The sequence below is a fragment of the Phragmites australis genome, chromosome 13, assembly GCF_958298935.1.
Source record: "Phragmites australis chromosome 13, lpPhrAust1.1, whole genome shotgun sequence".
In the NCBI taxonomy this organism is placed as follows: Eukaryota; Viridiplantae; Streptophyta; class Magnoliopsida; order Poales; family Poaceae; genus Phragmites; species Phragmites australis.
The window spans coordinates 27,549,662-27,576,012 of record NC_084933.1 but is presented as its reverse complement, the minus strand read 5'-3'; the positions used below and the strand labels follow the sequence as shown (position 1 = coordinate 27,576,012).

The 26,351-nt window shown below is 45.4% G+C and overlaps 3 protein-coding genes and 1 long non-coding RNA gene across 8 annotated transcripts; 3 read left to right on the top strand and 1 right to left on the bottom strand.

The window, feature by feature from the left end:
* Positions 1-192: 192 nt before the first annotated feature.
* Positions 193-4,112, top strand: LOC133887907 (probable cation transporter HKT1;4). 3 transcript variants are annotated; one of them, XM_062327923.1, is made up of 3 exons: positions 193-1,538; positions 3,358-3,579; positions 3,821-4,112. In XM_062327923.1, exons 1-3 carry the CDS (start codon positions 277-279, stop codon positions 4,017-4,019), a joined length of 1,683 nt encoding a protein of 560 aa, XP_062183907.1. In that variant the 5' UTR covers positions 193-276; the 3' UTR covers positions 4,020-4,112. The 3 variants fall into 3 exon arrangements, with proteins under 3 accessions (XP_062183907.1, XP_062183909.1, XP_062183908.1); XM_062327925.1 differs by lacking the exon at positions 3,821-4,112 and adding an exon at positions 2,707-2,755 and having other exon boundaries at positions 3,358-3,536; XM_062327924.1 differs by lacking the exon at positions 3,821-4,112 and adding an exon at positions 2,654-2,755 and having other exon boundaries at positions 3,358-3,483.
* Positions 4,113-7,269: 3,157 nt separating this feature from the next.
* LOC133887910 (uncharacterized) lies at positions 7,270-8,194 on the bottom strand. Its single transcript, XR_009903668.1, has 2 exons — positions 8,161-8,194; positions 7,270-8,062 (listed from the first exon to the last, which is right to left on the bottom strand). It is a non-coding gene; the product is annotated as an uncharacterized LOC133887910 (long non-coding RNA).
* LOC133887908 (cation transporter HKT1;1-like) lies at positions 7,540-10,476 on the top strand. Its single transcript, XM_062327926.1, has 4 exons — positions 7,540-8,189; positions 8,555-9,142; positions 9,850-10,059; positions 10,290-10,476. The coding sequence occupies exons 1-4, from the start codon at positions 7,540-7,542 to the stop codon at positions 10,474-10,476; spliced, it is 1,635 nt and encodes a 544-aa protein (XP_062183910.1).
* Positions 10,477-18,704: 8,228 nt separating this feature from the next.
* Positions 18,705-21,431, top strand: LOC133888536 (cation transporter HKT1;1-like). 3 transcript variants are annotated; one of them, XM_062328814.1, is made up of 4 exons: positions 19,360-19,498; positions 19,794-20,145; positions 20,629-20,847; positions 21,066-21,431. In XM_062328814.1, exons 2-4 carry the CDS (start codon positions 19,838-19,840, stop codon positions 21,307-21,309), a joined length of 771 nt encoding a protein of 256 aa, XP_062184798.1. In that variant the 5' UTR covers positions 19,360-19,498; positions 19,794-19,837; the 3' UTR covers positions 21,310-21,431. The 3 variants fall into 3 exon arrangements, with proteins under 3 accessions (XP_062184796.1, XP_062184798.1, XP_062184797.1); XM_062328813.1 differs by having other exon boundaries at positions 19,626-20,145; XM_062328812.1 differs by having other exon boundaries at positions 18,705-20,145.
* The last annotated feature ends 4,920 nt before the right edge of the window (positions 21,432-26,351 follow it).

Genomic DNA, 26,351 nt, shown 5'->3' with positions numbered 1-26,351 from the left:
CACTCGGCAAAGAGGGTCTTTGCCGAGTGCCAGATGTTTGCCGAGTGCTTTACCTCTGGAACTCGGCAAAGACCCTCTTTGCCGAGTGTCCGATAAAAAGCACTCGGCAAAGTATGGGACACTCGGCAAAGACGCCGTCTCCGGTAGTGCCTCGTCCATGGCTCTATAAAGAACACAGGTGTCCAAGTTCTCAGGCACCCCAAAGCCCCAAACACACAACGAGCATGCACATATAAAGCTCCAGCCTTCACGTACCCTACACACAGCGCCAGCCTAATGGCCGGAGCACGTAAGCTCGACGATCTCTTGCATCACCTGCACCGGTGCTCGGCGGCTGTGCTCGACGGGGCCATGTCACTCCTGTACTCGCTCTCCAAGGCCTACGCGCAGCACCAGGTAACGGAGCGCGTGGCGCGGTCGCGGCGCACGCTCCGGTGCAGCGCCAGGCAGGTGTGGCGCAGCGCGGTGACCGCGCGCCTCAACTCGCTCATCGTCCACGTCGTCTACTTCGTCGCCATCTCGTGCGTCGGGTACGGGCTCCTCGAGGCGCTCAAGGTGCGAGCGCCCGACCGGAGGCCCCGCAGCATCGACATGTTCTTCACCGCCGTGTCGGCCGCGACGGTGTCGAGCATGTCCACCGTCGAGATGGAGGTGTTCTCCAACGGCCAGCTCCTGGTCCTCATGGCGCTTATGTTCATCGGAGGGGAGGTGTTCGTGTCGCTCGTTGGCCTCGCCTCCAAATGGATCAAGCTGAGGAAGCAAACCATAAACAGAGCCCGGCGCGTCGAGAGCCACAACGACATCGAGCTCGAGAGGCCGGCGACCGCCGGCACTGAAGCCGCTGAGACTGACGACTCGATGTCGATAGCTACAGTCACCGAAGACAGCAGCCCTATGGACGCGAAGAGGCTGCGGCACAATGCGGTGCGCTCGCTGTTCTACATCGTCCTCGTCATCCTCCTGATGGTGCACGTCATCGGCGCGGTCGCCATCGCGGCGTACATCTACGCGGCGCCGGGTGTGAGGCAGACGCTGAGGCGCAAGGCCCTGAACGTGTGGATCTTCGCAGTGTTCACGACGGTGTCGACGTTCTCGAGCTGCGGGTACATGCCGACGAACGAGAACATGATGGTGTTCAGCCGGGACGTGCCGCTGCAGCTGCTGCTCGTGCCGCAGGCGCTGGTGGGCAACACGCTGTTCCCGCCGCTGCTGGCCGCGTGCGTGTGGGCAGCGGCCGCGGCCACGCGGCGGGAGGAGCTCAGGGAGCTGGCAAGGAAGGGCAGGGAGGCGACGGGGTACTACCACCTGCTCCCGGCGCGGCGGTGCTGGATGCTGGCCGCGACGGTGGCCGGGTTCATCGCCGTGCAGGTGGCGATGGTGTGCGCGATGGAGTGGGGCGGCGCGCTGCGTGGGTTGAGCGCGGGGGAGAAGGTGGTGAACGCGCTGTTTCTTGCCGTGAACTCCCGGCACACAGGCGAGTCGACCGTCGACCTCTCCACCATCGCGCCGGCCATCCTCGTGCTCTTCGTCATCATGATGTGAGTGCTCTCTCCTTCTCTGCATCGCAGTTCACGTTACGAAGAGTATTTCTTTGGCCTACGTGGCTACGTAGGGTGCGTACGAGGAAGCTGTGCTATCAGCTGCCGATGCCTACGAGAATCCATCCTACGCGTGTGATTAGCCTAGACAACTCGTTTCGTCCGTACAGTTGTTTCCTACGTACAAGAGTATATTCTACCTCTGTTTCTCCATTGCATAATATTTGATCAAATATGTCTCAGCATAATTTGTTTCTCCATTGCATAATATTTGATCAAATATGTCTTAGCATAATTTGTTGCCATTATTTACCATGCATGTTACTCTCGGTGCTATATTCTATAGCTTGATCATTGCTGGTCGTCCCCTTTGTTTCATTTATATTGACTAGTAGCTCATATTTTAGTCCTTCTGTTCCAAGGGACACTTCATCTGTCTCTGTGGCAATTGACATGAATGGCCAATATTCTTGTCTGCAATTGAGAAGTTCTGTTGGGTGGAGCCTGCAAATGCTCTTGTATCATTGAACAGAATAATAGGCCAAGTCATAACGATGCTTTGATTTAAAAATAATAATAATAATAGTGCAACTTAGTAAGGTTGGGAGTTGGAGAGAAGTTGCGGTTCACGTACTGTAAAGCTTAAACTGGTGGTAGCCTGCGATTCTTTGGCACTGGAATCTTCTCTTTAGAAAGGACAAACACCCATCGGGTCCGAATTTTCAACTCATGAATTATTGCGACTTTTTTATGGCCAAGTTGATGATAAGTTTCCGTCTTAGGTAGGTACAAGCATGTGACGGCAGAAATTTCTGGTTTTCCAAGCTCCAAACATCGATCTCCACTCGTGCTCGTTTTTCAATTCACGGGTGCGGGCTAACCTCGCCTTGACCGTCCTGCCAAATAATAGAGATAAAAATAATAAGAAAAAATGAGCGAGGCAAGAAAAAGACATAAAAAAAATATTATTCCGAGCACCCAATTTAGGACCAGACATGGATCATCGGCGAGTTTTAGCTTCACAGAAACCACAAAGAAACATTCCATTTCAACCTTCAAGATGTCACAATCAAAATGTCGATTGATGTTCCAAGTTTCCAAATTCCAACTTCCAGATCTCCATTCAAAGAAGGCCCGTGTATCACATGCTATCTTCATCAACCTGCAGAGAATATGCTCTCAGAGGACGAACGCGGAGCTCAGTGACAACACCCGAGGTTGGGACCAAGTGGAATCTTATATATATATATATAAGCAAACTCAGGCAGTTAGAACTCAAAAGATCACCTCTTTTTTTTTCTCACAAAATGGTAGCCTACCTTTTATGAATGACGAGAGATGATGAGTAATGCTTCTTTCGTCACCAATTTTATGAATCTGACGTGCACCATAATTAATTTGACTAATTCGGTCCAAAGTAGACTCCTAGGAGCGAGGTAACATCTAGTTTTGCAGATGGGCAAGTAAAGCTTCACATGTCCTGCATGCAGACCAAGAAAAACCACAAGGGTCAAGAACACGAGGACAGAAGAACTCACATAAATGTCCATAACCTTCGCTAACAGGAGGGCTCCTGAATTCTCTTCGGGTGATATGGAATCTTATAGGCCTTCCTCCACTGAAATGGATGGAAAACGAAAGCATGTTACATGGATGCAGCGGTTTCTGATCCACTTTAGTACAAAACTGCATGTCCATACCTGCATTTTCGATGTACCAAAGCAGTCATGTACTGTAACTTAAAGTAGAAATGCTAAATAGGAAGTACACTTTTCTTTTAGTCTTTCTGACCTCACATTCTGTTTGCTCTTGCTTCTAGGTATCTTCCTCCATATACTACATGGTTTCCATTTGAAGAGAATTCCACCACAGGAGATCATCCCACAGACAGCCGGGGAATAAGATGGCTCAAGAGCACAGTTTTGTCACAACTCTCCTACCTGACCATCTTTGTCATTGCCATCTGCATCACCGAGAGGAGAAAGCTCAAGGAAGATCCCCTCAACTTCAATGTGCTCAGCATTATTGTCGAAGTCGTCAGGCAAGTTACTCTAAGTGGTTCAAGACATGACGGGACAAAAACAGTTCTCATGCATACAGAACAAATCAACAATATACGTGATAAAAACTGCAAGATGCAACTATGTAGTGAATGTTTTTCATATTGTCTCAGTAAACGCGCATGCCTGACAAGAATACAGACTCGAGCAAGCACATTCCCGTTCATGTTTCTTTGTTGGTTTGCTTCCTTGAATCTGACAAATTTTTGCTACGTTTTGCAGTGCTTATGGAAATGTGGGGTTCTCATTGGGCTACAGTTGCAGTAGGCAGATCAATCCGGACGAGCTCTGCGTAGATCGATGGACTGGTTTCGCAGGGAGGTGGAGTGACTCTGGCAAACTCATACTCATTCTTGTGATGTTCTTCGGGAGGCTTAAGAGGTTCAGCATGAAAGGAGGCAAAGCCTGGAAGCTTAGTTAGATGCAGCACCTGGTACATTCAGGCTCTTGCGGTTATGGAGTCTGATGAAGAATTCATTAAAACCGCAAAACAAAAAGAGATGTCTTCCGTTCTCTTCGCTTTGCCCCATTTCGTGTTCCTTTCCATGTAGAAGGGAACCTTCTACTTGTCTTTTTTGAAAGGGTAATTGGCAGGAGATCTGCCAATTTTATATTAATAGAGGAGGAGAAAATTCATAACAACAGACTAAACAGGATAATTAGGGTAACAGAAGAAAAGATGCAAGGCTCTTGGCTCCCGCAATGCACTATGCCCTAGCCTCCTTGATTTACGCCACCAAGACGATCGTCGAATTCTCATAGTGTTGGAAAACTCCCTCGTTCCGTTCGTTCCATAGCCCCCATATTATCAGAATGATGAGGGATCGAAAAGCCCTATGTGACACCCCCTGCATGGAGCCGATAGCTCTCCACCAATGGTTAACAGTATCGAAAGCATCCTAGGCCGAAGTGCCAATGAAAATCCCGGTGCACCAACTGAAGATGGCCTCCCAAACCCGCTTGGAGAATTTGCAGTGAGCGAAAATGTGAATCGCCGACTCATCCGTGGCTCTGCATAAAAAGACAAATCCTTTGATTCGGCCATCCCCTCTTAATGAGCTTGTCCCCTGTCCAAATCCAATTCTGGAATGCAAGCCACGAGAAGAACTTGCACTTCGGTGGCGCCCATACCTTCCAGATCAGCTATTCCATATCAGAGAATGCTGATCCAAAGAATTGTGTTTGTTAGGCGAATGCCGCTGTGTACTCTCCATGGGATGTGAGGTTCCAGATGATAGCATCAGGGACATTCTCATTTAACTGGACCTACTGGAGGCGTGACCATAGGCGGACAAATTTGACGAAATGTTGGACGGAAGTAATGGCATTAAAGTTGATGTGCCGCACCCAAGTGTTGTTGTGCAAAGCCTCCCTTACCTTTAGCTGCTTCCTTTTGGAAATCACGAAGATGTTCGACGCTAACCTCCTCGGCAAATCCCCTTGTAGCCACATCGAGTGCCAGAAAGTGGTTGTTTCTCCGTTTTCAATGATGATCGTGGTAGCCACCTCAAATAGTGCTCTGTCCGTGTTAGTGCAAGGCGTAGGTATTCCAACCCAGGGTTTATTTTCCTTCGTCCACTCATACCATAACCAACGAAACTAGAGAGCTCTTGCCAATTTCCTCAAGTTCAGGATGCCCAGCCCACCCGGCTTTTTAGGTCTGCAAACTCATCTCCAATTTATTTTACATTTGCCGCCCACGATCCTATCCGTGCCAGTCCACAGGAAACTACATCTCTTGGAGTCTATTTCGTAAAGGATGCTTGATGGGGCCTTCAACGCAGTCAAGTAGTAGATTGGCTGTGAGGTGAGCACTGATGTTACTAAAGGCCTTGCGCCTAGACGGATTTAGATGCCGACCTTGCCAATTTGCGAGCTGGCCACTTGCTTTATCAAGGACTGGTTGAAAATCTACTTTCTTGGTGCACGTGAGGATGATCGGTAGTCCCAGGTAATTAATCGGGAAGAAAGTGTGAGGTTGGTGCTAAGACCAATTACTCTGTCAGAACAACCCAAAAGATCGGCGGTGGCATTAATATCACGAGCCATGGGTGCTAGGAAGATGACCGCATCATCAGCATACAACGATAGACGCATTTTGGCATGGTTGCCCTTCAACTTCATAAGAATCCTGTCCTCAGTAGCTTGATCAAGTAGGCGTTTTAGCGGATCAATGGCCAGAACAAAGAGGAGCGGGGAGAGAGTGTCTCCTTGACGTAGACCTCTCCCACGATGTATGCTTGCCGCTTGGTGCCCCATTGAGCAGAACTCTCGAAGAGGAGGGTGAGAAACGCGCGGCTAACCAGTTCCGCCATCTGTGTGGAAAGCCCAACCGCTGAAGGAGTTCAAGCAGATAATCCCAACGAATAGAGTCAAAAGACTTGGCAATATCAAGCTTGAGGAACCTTCTACTTGTCATCCTTCCACAGATGCACCTGCAAGTGTTGGCACTTTCAGATTAGGTGAAGGAAAAGTTAATCACGAAAATCAAGATATGCCAATTAGCCTGATTCTCTTCACACGCAGAGATGGTTCTGCCACTTCAACAATGGTTTCTTGCAATTGTTTGATTCCAAAAAGCTGGATCTTATTGTGGTGGCGTGCAATTCTTAATGCCCACATACTTACATCTGTTAGCAGTGCTTACAGAGATGCCAATCAAGTGGTGGCCAATTCATATTGTATGTGTAGAAGTGCCTCTGTACCTGACATTATAAAGACCGCTTTCTGGGAAAACACTAGATTGCAGCATACCCCCGACATCAGTTGTCACTACATTTTTCCCATACATCAGTTGTCACTACACTTTTCCCATAGAAAAGAAAGGAGGTAACGCATGTGCAACTGAGGTTGCATCGCATTGAAAAAAGGAAGGAAAGAAAAAGGGGTTAAGAAAAGCTCCACTACACATTGTGCATGCAAGCACATTTGTTCCCACAACAACAGATATCGTAGAGCAAGTCATATTGAGGAAAAATACTGCAATATATGCTATAAACTCAAAGTTTTTTTCTCGAACACGTAGGCGAGCTGCGCGTTATTGCATTAAGAAGAAAGAGTGAACCAGTTTATGAGAGAAACTGGATCCGAAAACCTTAACAAGCAGTGCAATACAATCCGCGGAGTCCAGTTCACGCGCAAGACAAGGAATAAGAAAGAAAGAAACCCCGAACCCCCAATGACAACCAGACGACAAAGGTAAAGAAAGCAGCTACAACCTGACAACCACACAACAAACATCCATACCTAACAACGCTACACTGCAAGCAACTATACCCAGCTAGCACCTAGATCAGGACAGCTTGACAACTCAACAGGCGGAGGCTAGCTCTCACGCCTGACTATAAACTCAAAGTTAATTAAGAGATTAAGAGAAAACAAATGTTGCAACAGAAATTGTAACCGGCCTTTATCTTGGTAATCAGAATCTTGTCATCTTATGTGGAGCATTTAAAGAACATTTACTAGAACTGCCTCTAGAGAAAAGGACAGATTTAATGCCAAACCAGAATAATGCATTTGTGAAGAATAGTGTGTGAATTATTAGACATCATGGGTTTGCTTGTCAAGACAAAGCGATAAATCTAAATTAAGGATTCCCTCAGATGCAGAAAATGCTGAATGAAGGACACTGATTGCCGTGAATCCTTCCGCTCGGGAACAGATAGTAGTTAGGTAATATAATACTAGAAGCACATGCTTGCCCATACATCAATTGTACTTGGGGCTGGAGCCCTTTAGACACCATCAGCATCATAAATAACACAAAGTTGGCACAGTTGCCATACTCCATCCTACGTATTGTGCTCCAGAAATTTATCACATCAGGCAATGGTTGCAAGAGAGAATCCTTGAGACCTACATATCACCATGAAAACAGCTTCCAGTTGCGAACTCCCACAATCTCCACTCAAAGCCCACAAACCACCAACAATGCATCGATGCATTCAGTTCTAGTTACCATGCGGCATTTGCCATTATCCATGAAGCTCCCGTTAGCCAATTCCAAAGTGGTTAGGATCGCTAAGGAGAAAGTGAAGCACCTTCATGTGTTTCTGTCCATGAGGCTTGGTTCCATCGCCAAATGTGCAAACTATTTTTTCAGACGCTTTTACATGTTCTTCCAAAGCAATCCTTTATTACTTCAGCTTATTTACTTCATGTCAACATCCTTTGCTGGTTTCCTTGCTCTGAAGAATCTCAAGCCACAGCATAAGCCAACTCCAAGGAACCTGGACCTCATCTTCACCTCTGTGTCCACATTGACAGTCTCAAGCATGGCAACAGTCGAGATGGAGGACTTCTCTGACCAGCAGCTCTGGGTTTTGATCCTTCAGATGCTATTGGGAGGAGAAATCTTCACTTCAATGCTGGGGCTGCTCTTCAATAATGCTAGGGCCAACACAGACAATATCCTCCAGAAAAGATTGCCTTCAACATGCAGGGACATTGATTTCTCCGATGCTGTAAACAGAAGTTATCAGAATAATATAGGAGACATTCATTCAGAAGCAACCGTATCACATAACCAGGTATCAGAAAGCAAAGGCGTGAATCAGTACTTTTGCAGTATTTTGGCTTATGTAGTGGCAGGATTGTTGAAGATGTTCCAAATTCATTGCCCAAGACAAAGGCCGACTTCTGACGGAGCGAAGCGGAGGCCCGTCGCCGGGAGGCTTTGCGCCCTCCTTCACTTGGGGGGTGCGGGGGGCTGGCCCCCCGCGGTACGGTACATATACCCGTCGCTAGGGTTTCACTGCGACTGATTCATTCATTCTCTTGTAAGCCGCCGCACGGCGTTGTAACCCGACTCTTGATAATAGTGAGGAGTGTTTGCTGGCTGGCGCCCGTGGTTTTTTCCCCTTCGAATTGGAGGGGTTTTCCACGTTAAATCTTGTGCCTCCGCTGTGATTTGATCTTGTGTTCTTCGTCGTTTATTCGCCGTCATTCACAACAAGGATACTTCGTAGCAGGCATTGTTTGCAGCTCTCTAGTCGTTATTATTTACATTTGGACTGATTCAGATGCAAAATATCTGTTGAAGAGTAAAAATATCAAAATATGGACGTTCTCCATCTTCACAGCAGTGTCCTCATTTGCAAACTGTGGCTTCACTCCGATAAATGATAACATGGCAATATTCAGAAAGAATTCCGGTCTTCTCCTTCTGGTTATCCCACAGATTCTAGCAGGCAACACATTGTTCGCACCACTCTTGCGCCTAAGCATATGGGCCTTGGGAAAGATCAGCAAAAGAGAAGAGTATGCCTACATTCTTCAGCATCCAGAGGAGACTGGCTACAGGCATTTGCAACGACAGAAGAATGCTGTCAACCTGGTTCTGACTGCTGTGGGGATTATTTTGCTGCAAGTGATGTTTCTTTGCTATTTTGGATGGGACTCGAAGCCCTTTGAGGGATTGAATTGGTTCCAGAAGCTGGTGTGTTCACTGTTCCAGAGTGTGAATACAAGACATGCAGGTGAAGCTGTCATTGACATCTCAATCCTTTCTCCACCAATATTGGTGCTATTTGCTCTTGTCATGTCAGTAAGCTCTCTAACCCCTGTTCACAGAGTGAATTTCAATAAGTTCATAACACACTAAGATTATCTCTTATTTATATGTAGTACCGGGAGGGTTTTAGAAGCTTAACATAATTATTGCAGTTTCACCGTTAGTAACAGCAAAAGAGCAAATTAAGCACATACGTTCAGAATCAAAGAAGCAGAAAAAAAAAAATGAGCTCAGGATCTGCAAACTAATTCTGGATTAAGTTTGTAACAGCTACTATTGACAAAATAAAGAAAAAAAAGTTATGTAGCTCGCAAAAGACTGCCTTATTTCTCACAACGGTTTGTTTTTCGAATGAAATTCCAGATAATACCTTGAAATATGTCTCACGCAACCTAGCTGATCCTTCTTGAGCAAAACTAAGACAGAGAAATCACGCACGTATAACAGAAGCACATAGATAGACCAAAGTCAAAAACAAATACAAATACTTCTTGACAACTGTACTGTTATAGAGGTCAGCAGTTCAGCACACAGAAGAACAAGCTCCAAAATCCAGATGTTCAGTTAAGAAGAATCGACACACATCGGTGAAACACAAGTGCACAGCAAATTCACATCAAGCTACATAGTGCCCAATAAAAAGGATTTTTCATGGTTCATACTTATTTTAATATACCTTTATCAACATGCTACCTCAATACGCTTTCATGATAACAGAACATTAACTCACTTGCAGGTACTTTCCTTCGGATAATTCATCTGATGACCAGATCTCGACAGATAAAAGAGAAAATTCGAACAGCAGGCCATTATGGAAGAATTTCAACATTAGCCAGCCCGCTTGGTTAGCAGCATTCATAATTTTTGCATGTATAACAGAAAGAAGGTCAATGTCACTCGATCCACTAAATTTCAACATCTTCAGCATAGTATTCGAAGTGGTCAGGTGAGTTGTTCCCCTTACATAAAACTATGTGCTCGTATTGGGAACAATGACCAATATGAATCTAACAACCTTAGAAAAATGTTGAACATAAATATACAAATGCAATCGGCAAAGCTAGCATGAGCAAAATTTCAGGCACACATTAGATTTACAAAGATCTTACTATCTGCTTGATCAAGTTTATCTTCGTTGCTTCGAAACAATAACATACACAATTTTTCCTTTTGCAGTGCATACGGCAATGTAGGATACTCACTGGGATACAGCTGCGAGAGATTACTGAAACCCGACGCAGATTGCAAGGCTGTTTCGTATGGGTTTGTCGGCAGATGGACCGACGAAGGTAAACTGATAATCATCTTGGTGATGATCCTTGGGAGGCTCAAGAAGTTCAGCCTGAAAGGAGGAGAACCATGAGTTTCCATTCAAAACACCACGTCCATCAAAGGGTGGAAACTGTGCTGTTACCAACTTGTGACCAATGAGCATAAGGCAAACGTTTGGAAGTGTAAATCGATAAGCAAATGGCAATGCCTTACATGACCCAACAAAATGCCTCAATATACTCTCAGTTTTTCTCCCCATCTTTCGCGGCGTAGGCGATGCGACGGCGGTCACGTCAGGAGTCGGGCCGCTCCAACGAACAAGAGGAGGCCGTCGGTGTATGTATACGAAGCATAGGAGCCCCCCGCGCGTTCAGGGATGGCGCCCAGCTCGGTGAGCATCGCACCCACAGGCCACAGCGACCGCCGCCGTCACAGTGGCTTCCCCTTCTCTCTCTCTCTCTCTCTCTCTCTCTCTCTCTCTCTCTCTCTCTCTCTCTCAGGTCAATAGACCTTTCTTTCTGTCGACGCAGGTCAGCCCTTAGATCCGAATCCAACAACGCCCCTCTTCTCTTCTACCTCTCACACGCCTGCTTTTGTTCATCGTCTCCACCGCGACACAGGCACACATCGCAATGCTCCCTTGCCCCGTCCTCCTCCTGCTGTCTCCAACAACGTCCCTGTCGCTGCGCTAGCTAGCCCGACAGTGTCATTGCTCCTGCCCCGACCCTTCCCTAGCGGATGTCATCTGCTGCCCGTGGCTAAAGGCATCCCTGCTGTCTCACCCTGCCGGACCAGCCTACCTCCCTGGACCTCCCTCTAATCCCGATGATGGTGAATTCCCTTCCCTAACCTTGTTGTCATCATGAAACATTGATTTCAGTCACATGAACTTTAGGAGGCTTGAAAAGATAATTTCTCGATAGTCAAAACACATTTATGAAAATATGCATCCCCTAATGAAAAAGCCACTTTCTTCTTTAAAAAATATAAAGCGTATTTTATTTTGAAAAAGTTAAATTTTATATGTTTTGAGTGATAATTAATTAAATTATATGTATGTTTAGCATACAAAATTTGTTTTATAAATTTGTATTGTAAAGTACTTTTAATATAATACTAATTTTACAGCAATTAATAATATATTATAAGAGAAATGAATGGTTAAAGTTTATTTTTGATGAATTTTTTAAAATAAAATATGTTTTACATTCTTAAACGGATGGACTACATTTTCCAATAGCGAAATGAGAAATGAATCATGGATGAAGTGGGTAGGCCTCACGAATTGTAGTCAGATTTTGAGAGGTGCGCACCTGCTAGCCACTAAACCAGAGCCTCCAATAATGTTGATCCTATCCTTGGCAAGGCAGATCTCTATTATTGGATCCTGCCCTGCCATTAACACCAATCGTCCTCATGCCTAGCTGGAGCAGCACTCAAGCTCTGCCACCGGCCAACATCGGCCTGCACGCGGTTGTTCATCTCAGATCGTTCTCTGAAATCCATCACACCAATACTCCATCAGACCGTGAGCTGGCCAGACAAAAGTCCGGTCAGTGGCAGTCCATTCAAACCAAAAATAGACACCTCATTCTACCAATTCATCCGCAATTTCCACCTTCTTGTCACATCGTTTACCAGAAAGGATCAGGTCATCGGAATGTTCTCCCAAACTACGTTTGATGCTGTAGCACCGAAAGTAGCGATTAAAAGATGAATAATCGTTTTAATATTTTCTTGCAAAATAGATATATTTCTTTTATTTTTAATCAACTAACACACTTAAAATTTTAGCAGAAACAAAATACTCAGACAGACAAAAACGAGATAGATAGTTTTAAGATAATATGACTTTACGGATAAAATATGAACTATAGATTTTCATTCAAAACCATTACATATGTCTTTGTATCTAAAAGCTCGTAATTTTGAAGATGAACGAAATAGAGATGAGATCACGGACAAGTAAACTCTTTATGATGATGGTCTAGATGCAAGAGAATTTAAGACTACATCATATATGCATATGTATATGAATTATATACCTCTGGCATCAAGAAAAATAACTTCCCAAGATGTTAAAATTTTAGCTAAAAAGAAAAACGAACATCAATAACAAAACTTTAAGAACTTGCAAACATGCAAGGAAACAAAAGAAATTAAAAGGAGAAGAATTCAAGTATATGCAAAAACTTAAATTTCATTACTCAAATAGATCAACACTATTTTAAACGGATTACAAAGATTTATCTCTCAAAACTCCCACATATTACAAAGTTTAAGCACTCATCTCCTTCTTATCCAAAACCTTAACACAAAGCTCTCATATAGATGGCTCAAGGGGTGAGCTTCCCAACAAGTCAAACCCCTCTATTTATAGCTTAGAAAACTTGACCTCTAAATTTCCCTGACTGTTCCCAAAATATCACTCTCTTGTAGTACATTCCTACCTAACATCAGAGGTATTTTGGTCTATTTTCTCCTCCATCCATTGGATGACCGTGACGCCTTTACGACTTAGCTTCGTCTCGACGCAAGCTTCATAATAATTCCACACGCACTCCATCCGCCCGTGGTTTTGTGGTCAAACTGGGAAACCAACTCGCACGCTTCTTAAGACGTGACTCACAGCTGCTTGCTTTGACCTCAAGCAAGTCTTACGATGTTGACGTGTGTCCTCCGTCTTGCGATCTTGACCGATGACAAGTCTCCCCCGCTTCTGATCCCTCAGGCCGTCTTATCACTTGCACCGGCATCCCCTTCACTTGACTTTCTCAACATGCCGCCTTCATCAATCGTCATCTCTTGCCTTGCTTGACATTCACGTGTACCGCTAGGATCATCCTTGACTCCGCCCGACCTCCTTGATCATCTGGTACCAAATACCCCACTTAGCCCCGATCACTCGTCGTCGACTGTCAAGTTGTATCCATCACTTGCACACCATAAGACTAGCAAAAATGCATCTCCAGAACCATATAACATCATCACCTGTTAGTCCAAATCGAAATCAAATTAAAAAAATATCAGATGTAACAAAAATGTGAACAACAGATGGTTCGATGTTCACACCAGTGCGACATCGAACCATCCGATGAGTACAATTCCACTGAAACCCGATTTGCATTCCTTTTTGGAAAATTTAATCCGATGATCAAAAAATCTCAACACCGAATAATCCGGTAAACATCTCAACATTTACCTCAGAACTAAGAGGCTCTGGTGATACTCTCCGGTGTTCATACGCCCATCACCGGATCATCCGGTGAGTATATCATCACTGAAACTTAGTTTTTCAACCTCTCTAGAAATCTTTGTCCGATGAAGCCTCCAGTGATCACTGGTGCACACACCGAACCATCCGTTGAGGCTACCGCACCAAACTTTCACATTTGTACCATTCTCTGGAAAAATTAGTCCGGTGCTCATTTTCACCCACACAGGACATTTCGATGAATGAATTTTTCTATATCTCCGTGCTGAAAAGCTCCGATGCTCACATCTACAACACACCGGACTATCCGGTGAGTTTAAGCTTCCTGCACTGAGACATCGATACAAACTCCAATTCTTTTCAATTTTAGTTAGACAAAATCAACATTACAATATATAACCAAGCATATGCTAATCAACAAAAGTCATACAAACATTAATCACTCATCACACAAGATAAACCAAAACACATCCTAACTTGATTTCTCAGAAAAAGTACATTAGACAAGAAGATACGCCACTCCTCTCGTGACGTGCGCTCTCCTTTCAGTGATGATCTCTCAGAGAACACATCCAATCATGCATGCATGCATTCAGCTTCAGCGGTTTCTGATCCTCTTGCATTTGTTTTGTGTTAACAGTTCGTTTACTGAAACTCCGAGCAAAACTGCTATAAATTACGCATACCCTTTCTATTATTGTGTCACATTGTGCTTTGAGTTATCTTCCTCCATTTTCTTTTCTCAAACACGCAGGAGAGTACCAACAGCCGATTACAAAACCATACCAACGACCGATTACGCAGGAGAGCTGTGTGTCATTATATTAAGAAAGAAAAACATCCGATTACAGAACCGTACCAACAGCCTGGTTAGTATGCAGGTACATGTGCGCCACAGACATATCTAGTGACACCGACAAACACTCACGCTAACAACGAACGCAACCCTATCACGCCCCCCCCCCCTCCCCGGCAACTAGCCTCCTCAAAGATGTCACTCAACAAGGACGCCAAATACGACTGAAAGCCATCAAAGACACAATAGTTGCGGTGCTTCCAAATGTACTAGGCCACCAGGATAACAAGAGAGCCGAATCCCTTCCGAGCTCCCTTGGGAACTCCAGGTTGCGCTTTTCGCCACAGTTCCTGGAAGGTACCCTCATGGTTGTCCGGTGCCAGAACCTGCAGGTCAACACATTGTAGTACCTTGAACCAAATCTCTCTGGCAAACACACAGACTGCAAGTAGGTGTTGAACCGTTTTATCCGCCTAGTCACAAAAGAGGATAGCAAGAGGGATGCTGAAGTCCACGACGTGCAAAACGTTCTACCATCCAGCATCTGTTGAGTGTGACCATCCAGATAAAGAATTTGGCTCGCGCCAGTGCCTAGGTCTTCCAGATCCGTCTGTGCGGTTCAAAGGCGATGGCACCCGTAAAGAAGCGGTGATAAGCTGAGTGGGTGGAGAAAGTGCCAAAGGGCGATGGAAGCCACAAGTGCTGATCGGGGCGCTCCTCCACTAAGACCATCCCCTCTAGGGCATCCCAGACGCGCAGGTAGTCGGCCAAGGCCGGACCGGATAGACCACCGCGGATATCATGAAGCCAAGACCGATTCTGTAAGGCCTCATAAATAGTTCACCTGGTAATAGCATGCTTCGCGATGAACAGCAATAGATGAGGCGCCTTATCCATCAGGGAGCATCCATGGAGCCAACGATCCGACAAAAACAACGTGGACCACCCGTCGCCGACCACAGTACACACCGAGACCACGAACAGGGCACGGGCGTTGGCATGGACCGAGAGCCCGAGTGCCGCCCAAGGCCAATCAGGCTGCATCTTCTGCATCCAGATCCACCTCATACATAACGACCAACTGAGCACATCCAAATTGTGAATGCCAAGACCGCCAAGCTGTCGTGGCCGACACACCCTTTGCCAAGCAACAACACAGTGTCCACCCTGCACATTACGACGTCCCTTCCACAAGAAAGTCTGCCTTCATTTGTCGATCACTTTAGTTACCCATTTGGGCATATCCAAGGCCAGAAGAATGTGGATAGGAACGGCCGTGAGCACCGCACTAAACAGGACCGCCCTGCCAGCGGTATGCATCAACCCCGCCTTCCAGACTGGCAATAGATCATCAATCTTATCCACAATCGGCTGCAATTCAAACTTGGGCAGCTTGCAGATCGACACCGATACACCTAAGTACTTGCAAGGGAAATTCAAAACCTTGCATGGCAGCTCAGAGCGCACAAGATCCAAGATGGATTGAGGGCACCGAATAGGGATGATCGAGCTCTTATGCATATTGGTACATATACCAGAGGACTCTCCAAAACACTCCAAGATACCTTTGGTGATAGATAACTCCCAGGCCGATGGATGAATGAAGAGAACCACATTGTCAGCGTACATGGAGACTCGGTGTCCAATACTCCTGTTGGCCAGCGGTAGCAAGAGACCATCCTGACGAGCTCTATTGAACAAAGCATTCAACGCGTCCATAACAAGGATAAAGAGCATTGGAGAGAGAGAGGGTCGCCCTGGCGAAGACCCCTACGGTGCACGATCATCTAACCCTGGTAACCGTTGAGAATGACCCGGGTGGACGAAGAAGCCAACAGGTTGCAAATCATGGCCCTCCACTGAGGTCCAAACCCCAAATGCTCTAGCAACTCGAGCAAGAAAGGACAAGAGACGAAATCGAACGCCTTCATTATATTAAGCTTTAGGAGGATCTGAGGCTTCCCTTGTCCGTGTAAGAACTTTGTCATCTGTTGAACAAGTAGGAAGTTCTCATGTATACATCGACCTCTGATGAAGGCAAACTGACTCATGGATATGATCGACTGCAGTTTAGGTGCGAGCCGGTTCACCAAGAGCTTGGTGACAAGCTTGGTGAAACTATGCACCAAACTAATCGGACAGAAGTCGCGAACCTACACCACACCCGACGACTTAGGGATGAGGACCATGAGAGTTGAGTTGAGGAGGTGGAGCTTCCTAGAGTCCCCCGAGTGCAACGCATGAATCGCCACTAGGACATCCTCCTTGACGACCGACCAACAAGCCTTGTAAAGCCGGCCCGTAAAGTTGTTCGGCCCTGGCGTCTTATCCGGTGGCAAGCTTTTGATCGTGTCCCACACTTCATTCTTGCTTAAAGGTAACTCTAGAGCGTCCAAGTCGAAGGTAGAGCTATGGAAAGTCGACAGGTTAAGCTTCAGCTGTTGTTGGTGAGGCCTGCCAATGAGATCATGGAAGAACTCCCAAAAGGCCGATTCCTTATCTTCCTGGGATGTCAATTCCCTGCCCTCCACCTTAAGCAGAGCAACGAAGTTCTTCCTTTTGCGAAACTACGTGTGTAAATGGAAGAAGGAAGTATTTGCGTCTCCCTCCCGTAGCCACGTGAGGCATGACCGAGACTGAGCAATTGAACGCTACAGGGATGCTAGAGCCAAACAATGACCCTTCAAACAACGGCGCAACCACGTCTCAGCTCCAGACAGCACGCGAGACTCTTGAGCGATATCAAGATGATGGAGCAGCTCACGAGCAAGATTAAGTTGGGTGTTCACGTTGCCAGTGACACGCTGATTCCATGCTTGCAAGGCCCAGGTAAGGCTTCCCAATTTGTGAGCTAGATGCTGCACATGACACATTTCATCAAGCGATGCGGACCAGGCTTGGGTCACGGCATCGAGGAACCCGAGAAGTCTAGGCCAAAAGCTCTCAAAGCAAAAGTGTGGCTTCCCCTTGAAGTTATCCTTAAGCCCCAAGATTAGCGGGCAATGATCCGAGATACTCGCAGCTGTGCTTTGAAGAAGATATTCTGGGAAGAGGCTCTCCCACTCCGCTGTGCAGAACACCATGTCGAGATGGACCAATGTCGGGGCGGCACGCTCATTGGACCACGTGAACCGACGACCAAGGAGGTTGATCTCCTGAAGCTTGACCTCGTCCAAGAGACGGTGAAAGCGACCCATCAAGACGCGGTCTACGTTGGCATTGTTCTTATTCACCGCTCTGTAAATCAAGTTAAAGTCCCCCGCCACCGTCCAAAGCCCCGTGCAAGCAGAACGTGGAGAGCCAGTGAATCAGGTCACTTACGGGCAAAGTTTTGTCACAATTTTCCTGCCTGGCAGCCCTTGTCATCGCCATCTGCATCACCCAGGGGAGAAACCTCAAAGAAGATGACTTCAGCTTTGACGTGCTCAGCATTGCCGACATCTACTTTGACGTGCTCAGCATTGCCGTCGATGTCATAAGGCAAGTCACTGTAGTTAATCAGATTAGGAGTTCAGGATTAAAAGAAAAGGGGAAAGAAGATAAAGGCATCCAATTAGAGCCGTCTTACAATTACGCTTGTTCCTGTGCTAGCGAGTATTTTTCGTAAAGACACAAGAGCACACATACCAAAATGCAAAATTACAGGTGCATTTCTGTTGTCTTTTGATTTGCTGACGCATGCATTGAGTTCCTTCTTTGCGGTGCCTACGGACAAGCTCTGCACCGATACATGGACCGGCTCCGCTGGCAGAGGAGCACCTCCAGCAGGACCACATCCCCATAGCTTAGATCTCCAACAAGGAAGATACATGTTATCTTCTACCTTCCACCATCGCACATATTCACCAGCAAGTGGAGGTAGATCCAGATAAGAAACGCTGATTAGCCTGATTATCTTCACGAGAAGAGAGAAAAGAGTTCTGTCACTTCAGATTTGTGATAGCCATTTCTTGCAGTTGCCTTATGCTGAAAAGTTGGACGTAAAGCAAATTCAATTCCTCGTAAACTTACGCAACCTCTAGTCTACACTTTTCCCAAAGAAACGAGACAAGTCTTTGTGAAACATGAAAGACAAACCTCGACCCCTGTAGAACTCTTGGTGAAAGTATAGCCCAGGAATCGTAATCTCAGTCAGAAATTAAATTTGTAATAACAACCTGTCCTTGATTTCGATTACTTAAGTTGGACCTCTCGCGCAGTGCGCTCGGCAACATCAAAACATCAATTACACATTGGACTAATGGTGGGACCATCAGCACCATAACTGTGCGAGGTGACACTTTTATCTTGCTACGAACCTAGACCTAACACTTGGGACTTTCCAGTCCCCACAAAGAACAAGTTTCTGGTGGAGATGTCTCCCCATCCTACATATTAAGCTCCATAGCACGCTCACATTGGCCAACAATGGCAAGAGAAATATTGAAGCCTGCGTAATACCATTGGAACACCTTCCAGTTGCCACTCTGACACCATCAACTGGAAGCCCACATACCTTCAAGAATGCATCCAGCCAGTTCAGTTCTACATACCTTGCAACATGTCAAATCATATCTAGCCACGAATTTCTCATTATCAAATTTAGAGGTGGCAAGGATCTTTAAGGAGAAATTTCAGAATCTCCTTGGATTTCTGTCCATGAAGCTTGCTTCCCTCTCCAAAACTGTGACACAATTCGTCAAACACTCTTTCTGGCTTCTGTTTTTCCAAAGCAATCCTTTTATAGTTCAGTTCATTTACTTCATGGCAATCTCATTTGCTGGCTTTCTTGCTCTGAAGAATCTCAAGCCGCGGGGTAAGCCAGTTCCAAGGGACTTGGACCTGATGTTCATGTGTGTCTCCACAGCGACCGTCTCAAGCATGTCAACAATTCCGATGGAGGACTTGTCTGACCAGCAGCTCTGGGTTCTCATCCTTCTTATGCTATTGGGAGGGGAAGTGTTCACTTCAATGATAGGGCTTCACTTCAACAACGCAAAGGAGCCACCCAGGAGAAGTTTGCATTCGATCAGCAGGGAGACCGAGTCCAACATTTCTGCAAACAACGAATATCAGATTAGTGTGGAATGTGACCAATCAGAAGCAGTCATATCACATAACCAGGTACAGGAAAGAAAAAGCATGAGGCATAGTTCTCGCACTATCTTGGCCTACATAGTGACAGGTTATTTTTTAGCTACTGTTGTGTGCAGCTCTGTAGTTATTATTAGTTACTTTTGGACTAATTCAGATGCAAGGAAAGTCCTACAAAGTAAAGAGATCAAAATATGCACCTTCTCCATCTTCACAGCAGTGTCCTCATTTGCAAACTGCGGCTTCACTCCGCTAAATAGTAACATGAAAAGTTTCAGAAAGAACTCCATTCTTTTGCTTCTAGTGATCCCGCAAATTCTAGCAGGCAACATTTTGTTTTCACCACTCTTACGGCTAAGCGTGTGGACCATGGGGAAGCTCAGTGGAAAAGAAGAGTATGCTCATATCCTTCGGCATCCTGAGGAGACTGGCTACAAGAATTTGCACACGCAGAGGAATTCTGTTTACATGGTTCTTACTGTAACAGGGCTGATTTTATTGCAAGTTATATTTATTTGCTCTTTTGAGTGGGATTCAAAGGCTTTTGAAGGAATGAACTGGTTTCAGAAGTTGGTAGGCTCATTATTCCAGAGTGTCAATACAAGACAAGCCGGTGAAGCTCTTTTTGATATTTCAACCTTCTCTTCACCAATTTTGTTGCTATTCGCAATTATCATGTCAGTATCCTCTCCAACCCTATTTTAGCATGAATTTTATTAAGTTTACTAACATACTAATGGCAGTCCTTACTGGTAACATATTGCCAGAAGCACTTTCAAAAATTTGCACAGATATGATAGTTTCAGCACTAATAACTTCGTAGATCAAATTAAGCACATATGTTCAGAACCAATGCAACAGAAATAGTTATGTTCTTAAATTCTGCAGCGAAATTGTGTACTGAAGAGGTTAAGAACTTATTGCTGATGAAAGAAGCAACTTGCAGAATACCAGTCTTGCATTTTCCTGTGGGTTTGAGTGAAGTTCCAGATAGCATACTGTGTCTCATGCTACCTAGCTGAACATCACTCAGTAAGCTAAGTCAGAACCACTGTCTCAAAAAAAAAGCACATATCTAGATGAAAATTAGAACAACCATAGATATCATTCTACACAACTGCACTCAACTCCTCTTTTGGTAACAATCTGTTTTCTTGCAGGTACCTTCCTTCCAACACTTCATTTTTTCCAATCAATGCTGATAAACAGCCCTTGGCAGATAAAAATCCGAGTAGCAGTGCAATGTGGAAGAATTTCGCCGTTACCAGTCCGGCATGTTTGGCAGTATTCACATTTCTAGCATGTATAACTGAACGCAAGTCAATGTCTGCCGATCCATTAAATTTCAACGTCTTCAGCATAGTATTCGAAGTGATCAGGCAAGTTCGTATGCTTGCACAACTAATTCAGTGCCTAATTTAGAAACAGTGATTAAACATGAATTCTATCGGTAAAAGGAAAATGATGTACTAAATTTGACAATGAAGTAGGCAAATATAATCAGTAAAGCCAGCATAAGCATGTACCAGACATGGAAAGATCTGAGACCGTTTGTATGTTGCTTGCAAGCAATAATACATTTTTTTTTCTTTCGCAGCGCATTCGGCAATGTAGGGTACTCTCTAGGACACAGTTGCGAGAAGTTGCTGAAACCTGACGCCAATTGCAGAGCTGCTTCGTATGGGTTCGTCGGCTGGTGGACCGACGAAGGTAAGCTGTTAATTATCTTTTTGATGGTCCTCGGGAGGCTCAAGAAGTTCATCCTCAAAGAGGAAAAGCTTGGCTGTGCACCTAGAGCACCACTTCAGAGGCTGGACGCTGCGCGATTACCAACACCATGATCAAAAGAAGTCGTAAATCTTGCGTGTGACAGTGGAACAAATTTGTCGGAACAGCAATTGCAGCTGTACAAATGCAAGAGATTCATCAGATGAATGAATGAAGAAATCGCGATTATCAGGCAGTTCATGTGAAAAGCCTCCGTTTTTTTTTTCTCCGGTTAGCAGGGGGAGGAGGGTGGGGGGGGGGGGAGATCACGGGCGCATTCGTAGGCTCTCGCAGCATCCTTTTAGCCTTGTCACTTCTCATGTTGCGGAACAAAAGAAAACACTGACGAACTACGGAAGATTAGAGCGTCGCGTAAAAGGGGAACTGATAGGACAACACTAGGAGCGCCGATGGGACGGCGGTGCCGGCAGGCGATGCGCCGCCCCGACAAGGAAGAAGAATATCGGGATCTCGCGCCGCACTGCGCACAACGGGGCCGCCTTCCGCCGCCGTCGCACACGATGGGCCTTTGGCCCAAGCGAGCTTTTAACTTAGGGTGCGTTTAGATTCTTTGCCGCCTCTTGCCTTTCTTGATTGGACAAGAAATCGGACATCTGGTTGCTGCCTCGATGCCTGTACTTTCCAGGATTTGCTTCGAGCCCGAGCGAATCGAAACAGCTTTCTGACGCTAGTAAGACTAACCTTGCCGAACAAGACGAGACGAGTTGAACATGCAAATGAACCAAACATGCTCTTAGACCATTGAGGACTCCTGGGCCTAGATGTCGAGCTAGCTCGGCTTGGTCTGGCTCGTTAATATACGGAGGAAAATGCTGGCTCGGCTTGGATGAGAGCTCGTGCTGGCTCATTAAGTTCGTAAGCTAGACACATGAAAACAACAATAGAAAATAGTTAAAGGTTCAATAGAAGTTCTAGCTCTAAGTTCTAAATAGAAGAATTACATGTTCATCAGCAAAAGGCAGATCCTGATCAGACATGATAATTCACCATGTACTCACAATGTCTGCGGAGCTACGCAGCAGAAGGGGCCCGCGATGGAGTGACGCCAGACCGAGGGGGCTTCAGCTATTCATGGCCGAGCTTGGACGGAGCCCTCGGTGTCGAGCGGGACGGGCTTTGGGAGGGGGATGCCGACAGTAGCGTAGGCCTCTTCCCACCGCGCATGTTTATCGATTCCACACTTGGGTGCCGATCCATGACGGGGAAGGCCAGCGAGTTGCAGTGGCGGCTAACTTGGGCGACCTGTAGTCGCGGCGGCCGGTGAGGGAGCGGGCGTGGCAAACAATTTGCAAAATTCATGGGCATGCCGCTGCGTCCCTGATTTGGGCTAGTTGAGAGATGAAAGGAGCAGCACGTGATTTTTTTACACCTTTCTATTAGGTACGGCTGTAGCATCTATTCATATACGTACATATCTTTCACCTAACACATATTCACTCACAACTCACCTACAACTATAATAGCGAGAAGATCGTATCCTTAGAGGGATCGACGGAACCAACCAAACTTGGTAAGTGATAGACACGTTACATTCCCTTTGTAGTACCACGCGCGAGAGGCAACAGGCAGATCACATTCCCCTTTGACACCACACGCGAGGGACAACAAAATTATTCTGACAAGCCCCAGTGCGAAAGCCAGTTGAACTCCCGACCCAGCTATTCACCCACTACGAGCGAACCATAGCCCACCTGATTTGGGAGTGAGGGTACCAGGGCTCTCTTTGATGAGCTCCCAGCCTCCCAATCCAGGGCTCCGGACTGTTAGGCGGCTTGCTATACTCACGAGCTAGCAGGTCGTTAACAAAAGAAACAAAAACATGAGCTTGGCTCGTTAAAAATTACCCAAAGTTAAGTAGAGCCGAACCAAGCTAAAAAAATATGATAAGCCAGCTCTCGAGCTTCAAGCTTTTCATTTAGCCCTAGTAATACAAGATGGGCTGTATGATCAGTTTACTTCTGCGCAAACCGAGCGCTGCAAACTAACCCACATTCAAATCGAGGGGTCACATTGAACTGCCATTCTTCTTTGCCAGTGCTACCTCCACCGCTAATCCGATGAGATCTGGTCTCGTACATTTCAAGGCTAGACCTTACTCACAATATGACACGTGGCACAAGTGGTAGATGAATTAATAGAATCATAAGTGAGAAAAACAAAGAACGAAATAAAATACCACGTATCATGCATAAAAAGGGTCTATCCCTCAAATGCACGAGACTAAGTCTCACACGATTGCTTTCCCTCCACCACAGCCCTAGCACTCAGTCAGCCCATCAACACATTACCTTTTGTTGTAATGCGAATTGTAAATACAAATGAGAGTAGAGATAATGAGATCGGTGTCCCTTTCATTGCATACATGTTTGATTTATACATGACGAATGAATAAGTTTATATCCCTTCAAAGAGTCATTCATCCCTAATAGGTATTCCTTCGAGAGGCATCTCTTCCGAATAGTTGATCTAATTGATTATTAGATTTGTTTCATAATACTTCTCCTTGACAATTTGATCATCTATATATAATGCGATAAATCTCCCCCAAAAATCTTATAGAATAATTATAATATGCTATCGAAAACTGCTTAAAGACTTAGTCAATTCGGTAATGCCCTCGCCCCAGCCCCGCTCATTCCGGACCAACCTCTACACTCAGGAGGAGAGAAACAACCCACCCCTACCCTAAACCCCTACCTCCACTGTCGATCTACTTAAATCCTACCCTATCTAGTGTGTGTGCAGTAGAGGTGGGACTTGGGCTGGGTCGGGCCAATCCAGCCACTTCGTGCCTCAAGCCTTTCGGGTTATGCTAGGACGGCCCGAGAAACTGTTCATGACGAGCTGGGTTGGTCCAAGCCACCTTCAAATAGGCCCAGGCCCGACATGAAGGCATAATGGGCCTACCGCTCGTCCACAGCGTTGGGGTGCTCTGGTCTGCTACAGTGTTTGTTGTTATCATCTAATTGTCGTCGGTAATGTATTTGATCTTTATATGTGCTCTTTAATACCTGTTGTGTGTTTGTGTTTTTGTCCTGTCATCTCATTTCATCGAATTTTGGTCTACTTTATCCTGTTGTAAATGTTTCTGTAATTTCAGGTTAAGTGAGGCCCTAACTCTGTCAGGTTAAATCTAGTTCAAATATGACCAAAGGCTTGACCTTGTTTTGTTGAAAGCATAAATCTAATTCAAATCCATGGTACTGAACCTTGCATATTCTCATTTACCGCAATATTCAGTATACCATGAGTCTATGACCATTTTCTTCTGACATGCAGAAAAAATGGCCCAAGAGATGTGAAGAACAGAGCCAATTTTCTTTCTTTCATTTGACATCACCATATCACAACTCAGCTTACAGATTGTGTATGGCGAACTAGCCCACCGTGCCTCGAGTTTTTTTCGTGCCGAGCCAGCCTAGGCACAACCCTATTTTTCATACCAGGTCGGGCCACCCATTGTACCCATATCAAGGCCCAACCCAATCCATAAATCATGTCGAGCCAGCCCAACCGATCAGTGCTTATGTCGGGTTAGGCTTGGATTGAATCGGGCTATGCCGTGCTTAGGCAGGCCAAAAAGCACTGCCTAAAGTTTCAGCTCTAATGTGCAGCGCACGCCCGTATATGAATTTCTGCTGAAACTGAGTCGTGACTTCACTGATAGCAAGCACTTCTAGAGATGAAAGTGATTGTGTACATTTTTCCTCCATACAGACTCAGTACATTTTTGGAGTAAGGACAGTGTTTCAGTACTTCACCTGGCAACCGAACCAGTCCTCGAGCTCCCAAATTGCCACTTGCCAGGCGCGCCGAATCTTTCACACGCAAGCATAGCACACGGGCGTGCACTCGATGCCTCGATGGTCCGCCAGATAATCGCTGCCTGCTCGTGCCAGCTGCCATGAACGTAGAACCCGTACCTTGTTTCCCGAGGCATCTTGTACCAAACCATCAAAACTTCATTCAGTCCATCCTCAACCTGCAAAGATATCTTCGTCGACCGGACCTACAAAAGCGAAAGGATAAGAAAATGCTGTCCGGAATCAAAACGTTAAATAAATGCCGTCAAAGATTACAGCTCCAGATGCCATGAACAAAAAGAGTAACCCGGCCATCAAAGAGTAGATTAGATTTAGAGCTGGACCCAAATGGCAAACACTATCCTACAGTCAACAGCTGCGGCCAGTGTGGGCTACAACTCACTTGTATGTTAGCATGCGTACTATTTTCAAGATACATGCTGATGAGATACGAATTTTAAGTGTTGTTTGACATTATCATCTTCCTTGTTATTGCAGTAACCACTATCATCACCACCTATAGCTGATCCTAGTGGCGGAGCCAGGTGGGGTTTCTGGTATATATGCCCAGCCACATCTAAACTTTGCATGAGTCCGTGGTGATCAACCCTTGCATGTGGACTATATTTTTTAAGATGATGGCTCTGTTTGGTAGAGTTTTTTCTGATTTAAATTATCTGTAAATAGTGATTTTTTTGGGGGAAATGATTCTGTGGTTAAAAATTATTCTCTAGAATAAATTATATAAAGGAAGTGATTCTGTACCGGAAATAAATCAGTGAAAACTGTTTTTTTCAGCTCGCCAGCTTTTAGTTCGTTTCAGTTAATCATTCTCACAGATTCCACCCAATAAACTAAAAGCTGAAAGCTGCTGTTTGGCAGAGCTCTTCTGATTCCAGCCGAGAAGCTGCTCTGTAAACTCTGCCAAACATGCCCGAAGTACTCAAGTATACTCATACATATCTAATGAAAAATCTCTAGATCCGTTACTTAGTCGATACTGACCTCATCTGGCTGCATGTCATTGGAAGTGAGGGACTATTTGGTTCACGTATAAGTTTATCACGTTTAAAGTTAGTCGCGTAATAGATTTTTAGAAAACTATTTAACTGACTGTCACAATTATGATAAATCATATTTTATTAACCATCTAATCCATATATCATACACTCATTTTTTTAACTGACTTTACCATACTTGCAGCTAAAAAAATTTTAACCATATTTTTATGGTAAACCACACTTAACTGACCATAGACCTAATAAATTTAGACACTAGTCACATGGGTCTAT

Excerpts from the sequence above, each read along its gene's own strand:
- LOC133887907 (XM_062327923.1), top strand. The coding sequence starts at position 277 with ATGGCCGGAGCACGTAAGCTCGACGATCTCTTGCATCACCTGCACCGG. Across the intron at positions 1,539-3,357 it reads GTGCTCTTCGTCATCATGAT|GTATCTTCCTCCATATACTA; the intron begins GTGAGTGCTCTC and ends TCTTGCTTCTAG. Across the intron at positions 3,580-3,820 it reads ATTATTGTCGAAGTCGTCAG|TGCTTATGGAAATGTGGGGT; the intron begins GCAAGTTACTCT and ends TACGTTTTGCAG.
- LOC133887908 (XM_062327926.1), top strand. The coding sequence starts at position 7,540 with ATGCATTCAGTTCTAGTTACCATGCGGCATTTGCCATTATCCATGAAG. Across the intron at positions 9,143-9,849 it reads GTGCTATTTGCTCTTGTCAT|GTACTTTCCTTCGGATAATT; the intron begins GTCAGTAAGCTC and ends ACTCACTTGCAG. Across the intron at positions 10,060-10,289 it reads ATAGTATTCGAAGTGGTCAG|TGCATACGGCAATGTAGGAT; the intron begins GTGAGTTGTTCC and ends TTCCTTTTGCAG.
- LOC133888536 (XM_062328812.1), top strand. The coding sequence starts at position 18,899 with ATGCATCCAGCCAGTTCAGTTCTACATACCTTGCAACATGTCAAATCA. Across the intron at positions 20,146-20,628 it reads TTGCTATTCGCAATTATCAT|GTACCTTCCTTCCAACACTT; the intron begins GTCAGTATCCTC and ends GTTTTCTTGCAG. Across the intron at positions 20,848-21,065 it reads ATAGTATTCGAAGTGATCAG|CGCATTCGGCAATGTAGGGT; the intron begins GCAAGTTCGTAT and ends TTTCTTTCGCAG.